Consider the following 12,057-nt stretch of genomic DNA (forward strand, 5'->3'; position numbering starts at 1 on the left):
AATGTTGGGTCCAGGGGCACAGGCATGTAGAACTGGGCATTAGACAATTATTTGTCTGCCTCTGCACTATACGTGCTCCAGTCCATAGTGACCACTGGCCCACCCTTGTCGGCTGGTAAAATCACTAGGTCATGTTTGTTACTAAGTTTATGTAACACTACCTTTTCTTGTTTGGTAAGATTATGATTAATGTGATTGTGTATATTGTGGATGAAGTGTAATTCCTTCAAGATACACTCCTTGAATACTGAAACATGTTTGTCCATGGGAGGCATGAAGCTAGATTTTCGGAAATAAAGTTCAGTAGATCTTTGAGTTGAGTTTGTGTCTGAAAAAAAAATTCAGATAGAGTTCTACAGAATTCATTTACATCATTTACTAAAGCAGGTTCGGAAACAGAAAATGAAGGGGCAAAGTTTAAATCTTTATTGAGTAGTTTTATTTCCACATCTGAAAGTATCTGAAGAAATGTGTACATTGTTAGTATCTAGCATAATAGAATTTTGTCCAAAAGTTGTTGGATATTGTGTACTACTTTGGTACTTTCTAACCCCCCCCCATGTCTCTTGACCCTAAAGGGTCACTATTGGGTCTTCCCTTGGTGACTGGAGATGGATTCTATATCAGTTACAGAAGAATCATCATCTCCTGAAGTCCCCCCATGGTTATTCCCCTTGTTTCTCAGTATGGATCTAGGTTTCTTTTTATTAATGTATTTATGTCCTGAATCTTGAAACCTAACACACTTATATGTGCCAAATGGTTTACCTCTGTCATAATGTAATATGGCTCTGTTGAATTTTTGTGTTTTCTTCTTTATCAGTTGTTGCTCCAGGGATGATAAATCTTTGGCCAAAATGTTCAAATGTGTCTTAAAAAAAATTCCCCTTCATAAATTCTTACTTCATCGCAGTTTTGTAACCTCTGCAATACATTGGTCCTTTCATAATAGGAAATAAGGGCATCAACAAATGTCATTGATGCTTTATGCTTGAGCCCAATTTTGAGATAGTTTGTCATCTAAACAATAGTCCTTCACATAAATTATCAGGATCATTCATATCCAAATGTGAATTTTCTAAACTTGATCGTCTCAGACCAAAAACCTCTAAGTTATCCTGGTCTACTGAGAGACCTTCCAATAATTTTGAAAGATTCATATCAGGAACAAAATGCAGATGTCACTTCTTAAATGTACCCAAATTAACTAATATTATACAAAGAAATCAAATTGTATATCTAAATTGAACAGTCTAGATCAATTTTATGCAATGTACCAAAGAAGGTTACTCCCAATAACTTTCAAGTTGAGACTCAAATATAAAGTATAGCCAATGAGAATAATATCTGTATCCACAAATTGTGCATCATTCCAAATAAAATTAAAGAGTTGTCTTCAGGATATTGTCTATTGAAAGCCTATACCATTTATAATGGATTGACGCCAATAGTATCCAAGGGATTCAACAAAAAAGGCAATTGTCAGCACAGATATCCCCAAGATGTAGCCACGATCCAGACAAGTTTCTTTTTTTAAAAAACAGCTTTAATAACACCAATAAAACGAACTCACAATGCCAAACCAGTTAAGCACTTTCACGTATATCCATACGCTTCATCAGAACAAAAATGAATTCAAATAACACAGTTTAAATACTTAAAAAAAAAACGCCAAAATTCCTCACTAATAAGATAATTGCACCTTTACACTTAAAGTGACAACTACATTTTTCCTAATAAATGCAACCACACATTTTGAAACCATTCCATGAGTCAACTTTTTTACACTATATCTGACCTCTATAATAGAATTATACCAAATAAATTGATCTTCACATCAAATATCAATTTTATGTTCCATATATTGCCATTTTTTTTTAAAAAAAATACATATGAACTCATTTGTTTAAATAAATTAATTATTACTATTTACACATAAAAAATATATAAGCTAAATGAAATATGTTACCAAAAAATACAGATGTTAAAAAGTCATTAAAAATTGTAGAAAATAGTGATGTGAATAATAATAGAAATACAGTCATTCTCATAAACAGTCAACTTTTGATAAGGGGCTTGGTGGGAATCATTTCATTAAGACCTGGAAAACATGCTGCATTTAGTTTTATTTGCCATTTAATTTCTCTTTCACCCACAATCCTTTTAATGTCACCACCTCTCGGATTGGGCTTAACAATTTCCAAAATGGCAAACTTAAAATTATGACAAGTGTTATTACTGACCACATGGCGAGATAAAGCGTTGTTCTCATCCTTTTTCTTTATACAATACATGTGGTCATAAATTCTGTTCTTAAACTGTCTATCGGTCTTCCCGACATAAAAACAAGGACAAGAATTACACATTGCTAAATAAATCAAATGTCGGGATTGACAATTGCCATTGACAAACCAAATTTTATTCTGATTAATATTGTTTAATGTGTAACTATTTTCCTCAAATATAAAAGAACATTGTGAACAATGTCCACACTTCTTGGTATTGAAATTTTTCAAGGACTGCCTGCTGGATTTCCACTCAATAATCCTTTTTATGTTGAACCCAGTTTTGTACACAAAAGTAGGCTTGTCACTGATATGTTTTTTAATACCCTCATCACTGGTGATGATATTCCAATTGGCATTAATTATTTCCTTCACCTTGCCAACATGATGCCCATATTTTAAAATACAAGATTTTGAATAATGTGAATTACTTGCCTCGTTTGTATTGTTATTCATAGTAGTTTGAATGATTCCCTTCCCTAGTAAGGGTGGGTATTTTTTTACCCCATTCTTGTACAACGTACCCAATTACATCATTAATCATATAGTCTGGGTACCGTCTTTCCCTAAACATACTACCAATAAATTCCATTTCTTGTTTCATTTTCTCTTCCAAAGATGTCATCCTGGCAGCTCTAATACACTGCCCCTCAAGTATACTATGTTTCTGGGAATACGGGTGTGTACTACTGAAGTCTAAGTACCCATTACTAAAAGTATCCTTTCTATATATCTGGGATTGGAAGGTGTTACTATCACTGTAAATAAATATGTCCAAATAATCCCTATTCTGTTAAATTGGTGTACAAATTTGAGATAGGTGGTAGTGTTATTTATGTAATTGATGAAACTTTCAAGTTGTGGTTCATCTCCCTTCCACAAGATGAATAAATCATCTAAATAACGAACATAGCAACTGATACACTTCATCCAGTCTGAATTCAAAACAAACTCCTCTTCCCAGTCTAAAAGTACAAGATTTGCATATATGGGGGCACAAGCTGCCCCCATTGCCACACCTGAAATTTGCCTGTAGTACTCACCTTCATAATAGATGAAATTGTTCTCAAGTATAATCTCGGTGAATTCAATTAAAAGTTGTATTTTATCCCAACTAAACCCACTGTACTTACACAAGCAACTAGTGAACCTTTGTATTCCCTCAACTTTAGGGATACAAGAAAAAAGATCTTTGATGTCCACTGTAACAAAAATCATGTTGGAACTCCAAAGGTCCTGAGTAAAAATACCCAAAAATTCCCATGAGTCCTTCATGATGTGTTTGGTCCTACCTATAATATGCTTGAGCCAACAGTCGACCACTTTTCCAAAAGGGAAGGTCTTACTGTGGCTCCCAGAAATAATAGATTTAAAAGGTGGGTCCAATACATCTTTGTGGACCTTCGGAATTCCAAAAATAGTGGCCAATTCCGGAAAATCAACTTTCAAAAACTTGTAAAGATCCTCATCTATTCTCTCATCTAATAAAAATTCTTCTAAATAAAGATCAATTCTGTGATGTGCTATATTTATTTGAGTAAGGGAAGATACCTCATATTGGGTGAAGTTGTTAAGAATATCAAATATTTTAGCTGTGTATGCATTCTGATCATATAACACAATCCCACCCCCCTTGTCGGCAGACATAATCCTGATGTTATACTCACACAGGGTGTCCAGAATTTCCTCCATCTCCCTATTCTTGACACCGTGTGTTTTGTTGTTCCTCATGTGATTGTAAAATGCATATAGTTGCTTGTTAACAACATTTTCAAAAGATGCTAATGTTTTGTAAAAGTGTTTCTTTTTTTGAGGGTGTTGGTGGCAGTGAGTTTGACGGAACTATCCTGAAAAAATATATTCAAATTAAGTTTCCTTAAAAATAACTTGATTTCAACCAAGTTGTCCACCAAGTCAAAGGGTTTACTAGGAATATATTTCATACCCTTAGAAAAAATAGAAAAGTGTTCTTTGTTGACTGGAAAAGAAGTGTAATTAAACACTTTTAAATCTCCTTTCACATTTACTATACTGTTGGGTGCACATTTTAAATGATTGTTGGAAAAACCGATGGTGACATCCCTATTGGTTATTCCCAGTGTTTGTACCAATGTTTCTTGTTTCCTGCCATCTGTTGTACCTCCTTCCCTCCTGTAATAAAAAATCTTCACGATCAAAAAAGTTGTTGAAACCTTCACCCTCTACATACTTATTATTTTCGGATGAATACAAAACGAGGTCCTTGTCAGCAGGAACGACTCAACAAGTTGTCCTAAACGCAATTTATTTATAACAGTCAACAAAGTGTTTTCACCACAGTGTTCTGTGGCTTCTTCAGAGGAGATATATTCTAAAAGGACGCATTCCATACATATAAAAGCATTCAGGAAGTGACATCTTCCAATTTCCTGACGGAAAACAAATTTTAAAAATTTACTTATTAAGCACAGGTGTCAAATCACCTCTATACCTACTATGGAACGACCCTGTATAAAAATTTTATATAAAAACATATATGACAAAGAATATATATAAAAATATAATAAGTACACAAATAACCAGCTACCCTGGATAGAAATATATGCACCTGCAGTTACAAACTTCTACACTTCTCCATTATTAATACAAAAAGTGTAAAAAATATATGTTGTCTAAACTTGGGACCATTGTAACTCAAACCTAATTAGGCTCCAAAAGTCCGACTATATTCATTTTCTACAGACGAAAGTAGATATTATATCTCTAATCCTATGGCATAACTCTACACATACAAGTGGAATTATCAGCTACACCATTGTTTATAAGCATATTGCCGACATAGTGGCCTCCAATAACCGAGAGCCTATATTGCCCCGGTAGCCTATCTAAGATAACTTCTTAGTTTTAATACGGGGGCGATATTGCAGTTGTTATTCAAACCAGGATACCTGAACGCATCCAGGTGTAACTGCCATTCTAGTTCTCGGTTCTCCAGGATTAACGAAAAAGGGCCACCCCTAATCTTCAATGGTACCTGGTCAATGGCCATAAACTGGAAACTATGACCCGGGTTAAAACCTATGTGTTTTGCCAATGCATTATCACTCTTATCATTCCTGATGGCATACATATGTTCATACATTCGGTCCCGGACCCTACGGTCCGTTTGTCCGATGTAGAACGCTTGGCAACAATCACACATGGCTATGTATATAATAGATTTACTCTCACAATTTAGAGTGAAACGGATATGATACTTTTTGTCCCTGACAACAAATGTTTCACCTATTCTGACCCTATTACAAAACTTGCAAAAACCGCATTTAAACATGCCTCTCTTTTTATGGAATGTGTTTTGAGGCACGTCCCTTTGTAACAATTCCTTAAGGTTGTTTGATCTCTTAAAGATGAACCTAGGTTTACTACCTAATTTATCAGCCAAGAGGGCATTTGAAGAAATGAAATGCCAGTTTTTTCGTATTATGGCCAGAATCTCCTTAGAGTTTTTACTAAAAGTAGTAATAAAACTCAGAGAAGTCACATTCTACACTTGAAGTTATAAGTTTAACCATCTCACCATTGTTCAAATTAACCTCAATCGGTGCTGCATTAGTAATAGAGTCAGGTTGTGTAAGATCTTGTTGGGGTAGTAAAGGTTTGTACAAACCATTAGTTCTCTTGTTGGTGACTTCCCCAATCAAGTCTAATAACAGCTGGTCGGGGTACCCTCGATTGTTAAACATTTCCCTCAATAATTCACATTCTTTAGTGAAATCAGTCATTGTACTGCACATTCTTCCTGCCCTCACCAGTTGTCCTTTTACAATAGACCGTTTCTGTTGGTACGGATGGAAACTGGAGAAGTGCAGGAAAGAATTGCAGTATGTAGGTTTTCTAAACACTGTTGACATCAATCCACCACTAATAGGGTCCTTTGCTAACTTGACGTCAAGGTAGTCAATCTCATTTGTTGAAAATTTGAATGTGAATTTTAAGAACTCAGTTGTTGAATTCATAGTTTCAACAAGACCTGCAGCCTCCAATTCAGAGCCCCTGAACAATATAAAAATATCGTCCAGGAACCTGGTGTAATAAATAACAGGTTCCAGCAAGCCAGGGATCTTATTTAGTATATTGGCCTCCCAGTAACCCATAACGTAGTTAGCTACCCCAGCCCCACAAGGGGAGCCCATCGCTACACCACGTTTTTGAAGAAAAAATTCACCATTAAAGGTGAAATAATTGGAAGTCAAAATGATGTCAAGTAATTCCGTTACTAAGTCTACTTCCAATCTCGAGGCCCCAAAGTCCTGTAGCATAGAACCTATCCACTCTACCGCTTCCTGATGCGGTATAGAAGTGTATAGGTCTACCACATCAATGGTTAAAAAGTTATTTTCACCATTGGGTGGTATACCACTAATGTTACCAAGAAAAGTCCAAGAGTCCTTACAAATACTAGTGATGGCTTTGATGTATTTATCCAATATGTTTGTAATAAGTTTTGAACAGGGATACATAATAGACAACCTCCCATCAATCAAGGCCCTCATAGGGGGGTTATTGATCTTATGAATCTTAGGGATTCCAAACATGACAGGAATTTTAGGACAGTTTATGTCAATGTAGTTATACAAATCTATATCAATTTTTCCTGCCAGGAATAAATCCCTAAAATAACCCCTTATTCTATGAGTTTGGCCATTCACCTCACTCTTGGAAGACTTTGTATAAGCATTAGTGTTCAACACCCTAGCCATCTTCTCATTATATGTGAGGTTGTCTAATAACACCAACCCCCCACCTTTATCAGGTTTTATTAAGCGTACAGGTAACCGACAAAACTCGTCTATTAACATAACTTGTTCCTTAGAAATGTTAGATTCACCTTTGTTTTCCCTGTCCTTATAATTACTGGCGAGGTACCTAAAGTCCACTTCACAAATGTTTTCAAAAAGTTGTAATGCTACATGTAGTGGTGGGTTGAACACACTGGCCAGTTTCAAGGCCGGTAGTCCATCAATGCCCCCACCAGTATTTAGGTTAACCACATCATTTTGTTGGTTAAACACTAATTTTAAGTTCATTTTCCTCACAAAACATTTCAGTTCTATAATTTCTTTAGAAATACTTCCAGATCTACTTGGGACAAATGAGTTACCAAAAGCTAATAATTCAATTAGTTGCTCATCAAGAATGATGTCAGAAAAATTATAAATCTTAAAGTCCCTATTTCTGTTTGTAAGTATAACAGGGCATTCATGTACAACAGGTGAGGAGGGTGAACTAGGTGTCAAAGACCTATTAGTGTCAAGGTCAGTGTCTAATTGAACTAATTCTTCCTCCTGTTCGTGTAAGGCCTGCTGTTGCGTTGGCCTAAAAAATTATTGTCATTACTGTAGTTACCAGATTTTTTGTTAGAACTTTGGTTATACTGGTTACTACCAGGCCCTGCATTGTTTTTAACAAAGCCTTTAATTCTATTACTTCGTCTAGGTCCTGTACTAGTGTGACCCTCATTATTTTCCTCACTTATATCGTTCAACCCACTCCTGTCGTCCACTGCATCGGACAACTGGCTGTCACTCATAGGGTTTGGTCGAATGATATTAGGCCCCTTCAGTTTAGGGTATGCACATTTGTTGGAATAGGCTTCCCTATCTCTAACCAACTTTTTGCTCTTGTTAGCTTGATCCTGTTTGTCTGGCAGTTTGCAGCTCAACAAATTTATGGCAAGTGAAAAGGAAAATACCAGTATGGATGTGGCCGGCTTACTTGCCGGCTTATCGGATAGATTGGACCAGCTTAATTCCCGGATTGATGACATCCGGACATCGCAACAGCAGGCCTTACATGAACAGGAGGAAGAATTAGTTCATTTAGACACTGACCTTGACACTAATAGGTCTTTGACACCTAGTTCACCCTCCTCACCTATTGTACATGAATGCCCTGTTATACTTACAAACAGAAATAGGGACTTTAAGATTTATAATTTTTCTGACATCATTCTTGATGAGCAACTAATTGAATTATTAGCTTTTGGTAACTCATTTGTCCCAAGTAGATCTGGAAGTATTTCTAAAGAAATTATAGAACTGAAATGTTTTGTGAGGAAAATGAACTTAAAATTAGTGTTTAACCAACAAAATGATGTGGTTAACCTAAATACTGGTGGGGGCGTTGATGGACTCTCTGCCTTGAAACTGGCCAGTGTGTGTTCAACCCACCACTACATGTAGCATTACAACTTTTTGAAAACATTTGTGAAGTGGACTTTAGGTACCTCGCCAGTAATTATAAGGACAGGGAAAACAAAGGTGAATCTAACATTTCTAAGGAACAACTTATGTTATTAGACGAGTTTTGTCGGTTACCTGTACGCTTAATAAAACCTGATAAAGGTGGGGGGTTGGTGTTATTAGACAACCTCACATATAATGAGAAGATGGCTAGCGTGTTGAACACTAATGCTTATACAAAGTCTTCCAAGAGTGAGGTGAATGGCCAAACTCATAGAATAAGGGGTTATTTTAGGGATTTATTCCTGGCAGGAAAAATTGATATAGATTTGTATAACTACATTGACATAAACTGTCCTAAAATTCCTGTCATGTTTGGAATCCCTAAGATTCATAAGAACATCAATAACCCCCATATGAGGGCCTTGATTGATGGGAGGTCGTCTATTACGTATCCCTGTTCAAAACTTATTACAAACATATTGGATAAATACATCAAAGCCATCACTAGTATTTGTAAGGACTCTTGGACTTTTCTTGGTAACATTAGTGGTATACCACCCAATGGTGAAAATAACTTTTTAACCATTGATGTGGTAGACCTATACACTTCTATACCGCATCAGGAAGCGGTAGAGTGGATAGGTTCTATGCTACAGGACTTTGGGGCCTCGAGATTGGAAGTAGACTTAGTAACGGAATTACTTGACATCATTTTGACTTCCAATTATTTCACCTTTAATGGTGAATTTTTTCTTCAAAAACGTGGTGTAGCGATGGGCTCCCCTTGTGGGGCTGGGGTAGCTAACTACGTTATGGGTTACTGGGAGGCCAATATACTAAATAAGATCCCTGGCTTGCTGGAACCTGTTATTTATTACACCAGGTTCCTGGACGATATTTTTATATTGTTCAGGGGCTCTGAATTGGAGGCTGCAGGCCTTGTTGAAACTATGAATTCAACAACTGAGTTCTTAAAATTCACATTCAAATTTTCAACAAATGAGATTGACTACCTTGACGTCAAGTTAGTAAAGGACCCTACTAGTGGTGGATTGACGTCAACAGTGTTTAGAAAACCTACATACTGCAATTCTTTCCTGCACTTCTCCAGTTTCCATCCGTACCAACAGAAACGGTCTATTGTAAAAGGACAACTGGTGAGGGCAGGAAGAATGTGCAGTACAATGACTGATTTCACTAAAGAATGTGAATTATTGAGGGAAATGTTTAACAATCGAGGGTACCCTGACCAGCTGTTATTAGACTTGATTGGGGAAGTCACCAACAAGAGAACTAATGGTTTGTACAAACCTTTACTACCCCAACAAGATCTTACACAACCTGACTCTATTACTAATGCAGTACCGATTGAGGTTAATTTGAACAATGGTGAGATGGTTAAACTTATAACTTCAAGTGTAGAATGTGACTTCTCTTTGAGTTTTATTACTACTTTTAGTAAAAACTCTAAGGAGATTCTGGCCATAATACGAAAAAACTGGCATTTCATTTCTTCAAATGCCCTCTTGGCTGATAAATTAGGTAGTAAACCTAGGTTCATCTTTAAGAGATCAAACAACCTTAAGGAATTGTTACAAAGGGACGTGCCTCAAAACACATTCCATAAAAAGAGAGGCATGTTTAAATGCAGTTTTTGCAAGTTTTGTAATAGGGTCAGAATAGGTGAAACATTTGTTGTCAGGGACAAAAAGTATCATATCCGTTTCACTCTAAATTGTGAGAGTAAATCTATTATATACATAGCCATGTGTGATTGTTGCCAAGCGTTCTACATTGGAAAAACGGACCGTAGGGTCCGGGACCAAATGTATGAACATATGTATGCCATCAGGAATGATAAGAGTGATAATGCATTGGCAAAACACATAGGTTTGAACCCGGGTCATAGTTTCCAGTTTATGGCCATTGACCAGGTACCATTGAAGATTAGGGGTGGCCCTTTTTCGTTAATCCTGGAGAACCGAGAACTAGAATGGCAGTTACGCCTGGATGCGTTCAGGTATCCTGGTTTGAATAACAACTGCAATATCGCCCCCGTATTAAAACTAAGAAGTTATCTTAGATAGGCTACCGGGGCAATATAGGCTCTCGGTTATTGGAGGCCACTATGTCGGCAATATGCTTATAAACAATGGTGTAGCTGATAACTCCACTTGTATGTGTAGAGTTATGCCATAGGATTAGAGATATAATATCTACTTTCGTCTGTAGAAAATGAATATAGTCGGACTTTTGGAGCCTAATTAGGTTTGAGTTACAATGGTCCCAAGTTTAGACAACATATATTTTTTACACTTTTTGTATTAATAATGGATAAGTGTAGAAGTTTGTAACTGCAGGTGCATATATTTCTATCCAGGGTAGCTGGTTATTTGTGTACTTATTATATTTTTATATATATTCTTTGTCATATATGTTTTTATGTATATGTTTTTATATAAAATTTTTATACAGGGTCGTTCCATAGTAGGTATAGAGGTGATTTGACACCTGTGCTTAATAAGTAAATTTTTAAAATTTGTTTTCCGTCAGGAAATTGGAAGATGTCACTTCCTGAATGCTTTTATATGTATGGAATGCATCCTTTTAGAATATATCTCCTCTGAAGAAGCCACAGAACACTGTGGTGAAAACGCTTTGTTGACTGTTATAAATAAATTGCGTTTAGGACAACTTGTTGAGTCGTTCCTGCTGACAAGGACCTCGTTTTGTATTCATCCGGTTGTTTTATATTTTTTCTTTTGGTTACTTATTATTTTCATTATAATTCCCCTTGTCACTCTTGTACCATCTATATACAACCCCATTTTCATATTGTTTCAAGTCTCTAGAGAATTTTTTACATTTTCTATCAAAACTCTTCTTTCCATTATTTTCAGCATATTGAAATTGCTTAACAAAAAGCTTTTCCCATTGTGGAAACACCAAGTCAGTAGTAATAGATTGACTAATATTTTCTACCTCTTCCAACAATACACTAAGCTTGTGGTCATTACAGGTTAAAATAAACTCCATTTATAATGGATTCATAGTTTTTAGGGATGTGAAAGAGAGAGAATGTTTCCCTGATCATCCTAATAAGCAAAAAGTATTTGTGTAGCACCTTAAATACTGGCCAACTTTCGTCTCTCCCAAAACATTTTTTGTATAAATATTTATAATGAAGCCAAAACTGTCTCAAATTTTTACCACCAATACTTCTGATATCATATATTGAAGAGCTGACCTTAGTTACTGCTCTGAGTAAGTATTAGTGCCAAAGCTGATTCAACATCTCCATGCATCAGTATAAATACTATTCAGAAGTTGTAACTTGCTTATATTATGTATGGTTGCTACACATATTAGAATCAACTCTCAATGCACATCCCCCATACATAGTTGTAACAATTATTAGATCTGTACATATGTTTAAAAAGTACTAGGGTTTCACCATATTGACAATGACAAAAGACCACCCTACCCTGTGGTGAAAAAATAAAATGTCAAGACATAATGGCTATAGTATACAGAGAACCTCTAAAGAT

The 12,057-nt window shown here is 36.0% G+C and overlaps 1 protein-coding gene across 1 annotated transcript in view; it reads left to right on the forward strand.

The window, feature by feature from the left end:
• The first annotated feature begins 9,282 nt into the window (after positions 1-9,282).
• LOC122789856 overlaps positions 9,283-12,057 on the forward strand; it is a 764,503-nt gene continuing 761,728 nt past the window's right edge. Inside the window, exon 1 of the mRNA XM_044057290.1 lies at positions 9,283-10,529. Within this exon, the coding sequence (XP_043913225.1) occupies positions 9,283-10,529 (1,247 nt within the window). The remainder of the gene's footprint in view (positions 10,530-12,057) is intronic.

Source organism: Protopterus annectens, chromosome 15.part0 (assembly GCF_019279795.1).
Source record: "Protopterus annectens isolate FY-2018-M chromosome 15.part0, PAN1.0, whole genome shotgun sequence".
NCBI lineage: Eukaryota > Metazoa > Chordata > Ceratodontiformes > Protopteridae > Protopterus > Protopterus annectens.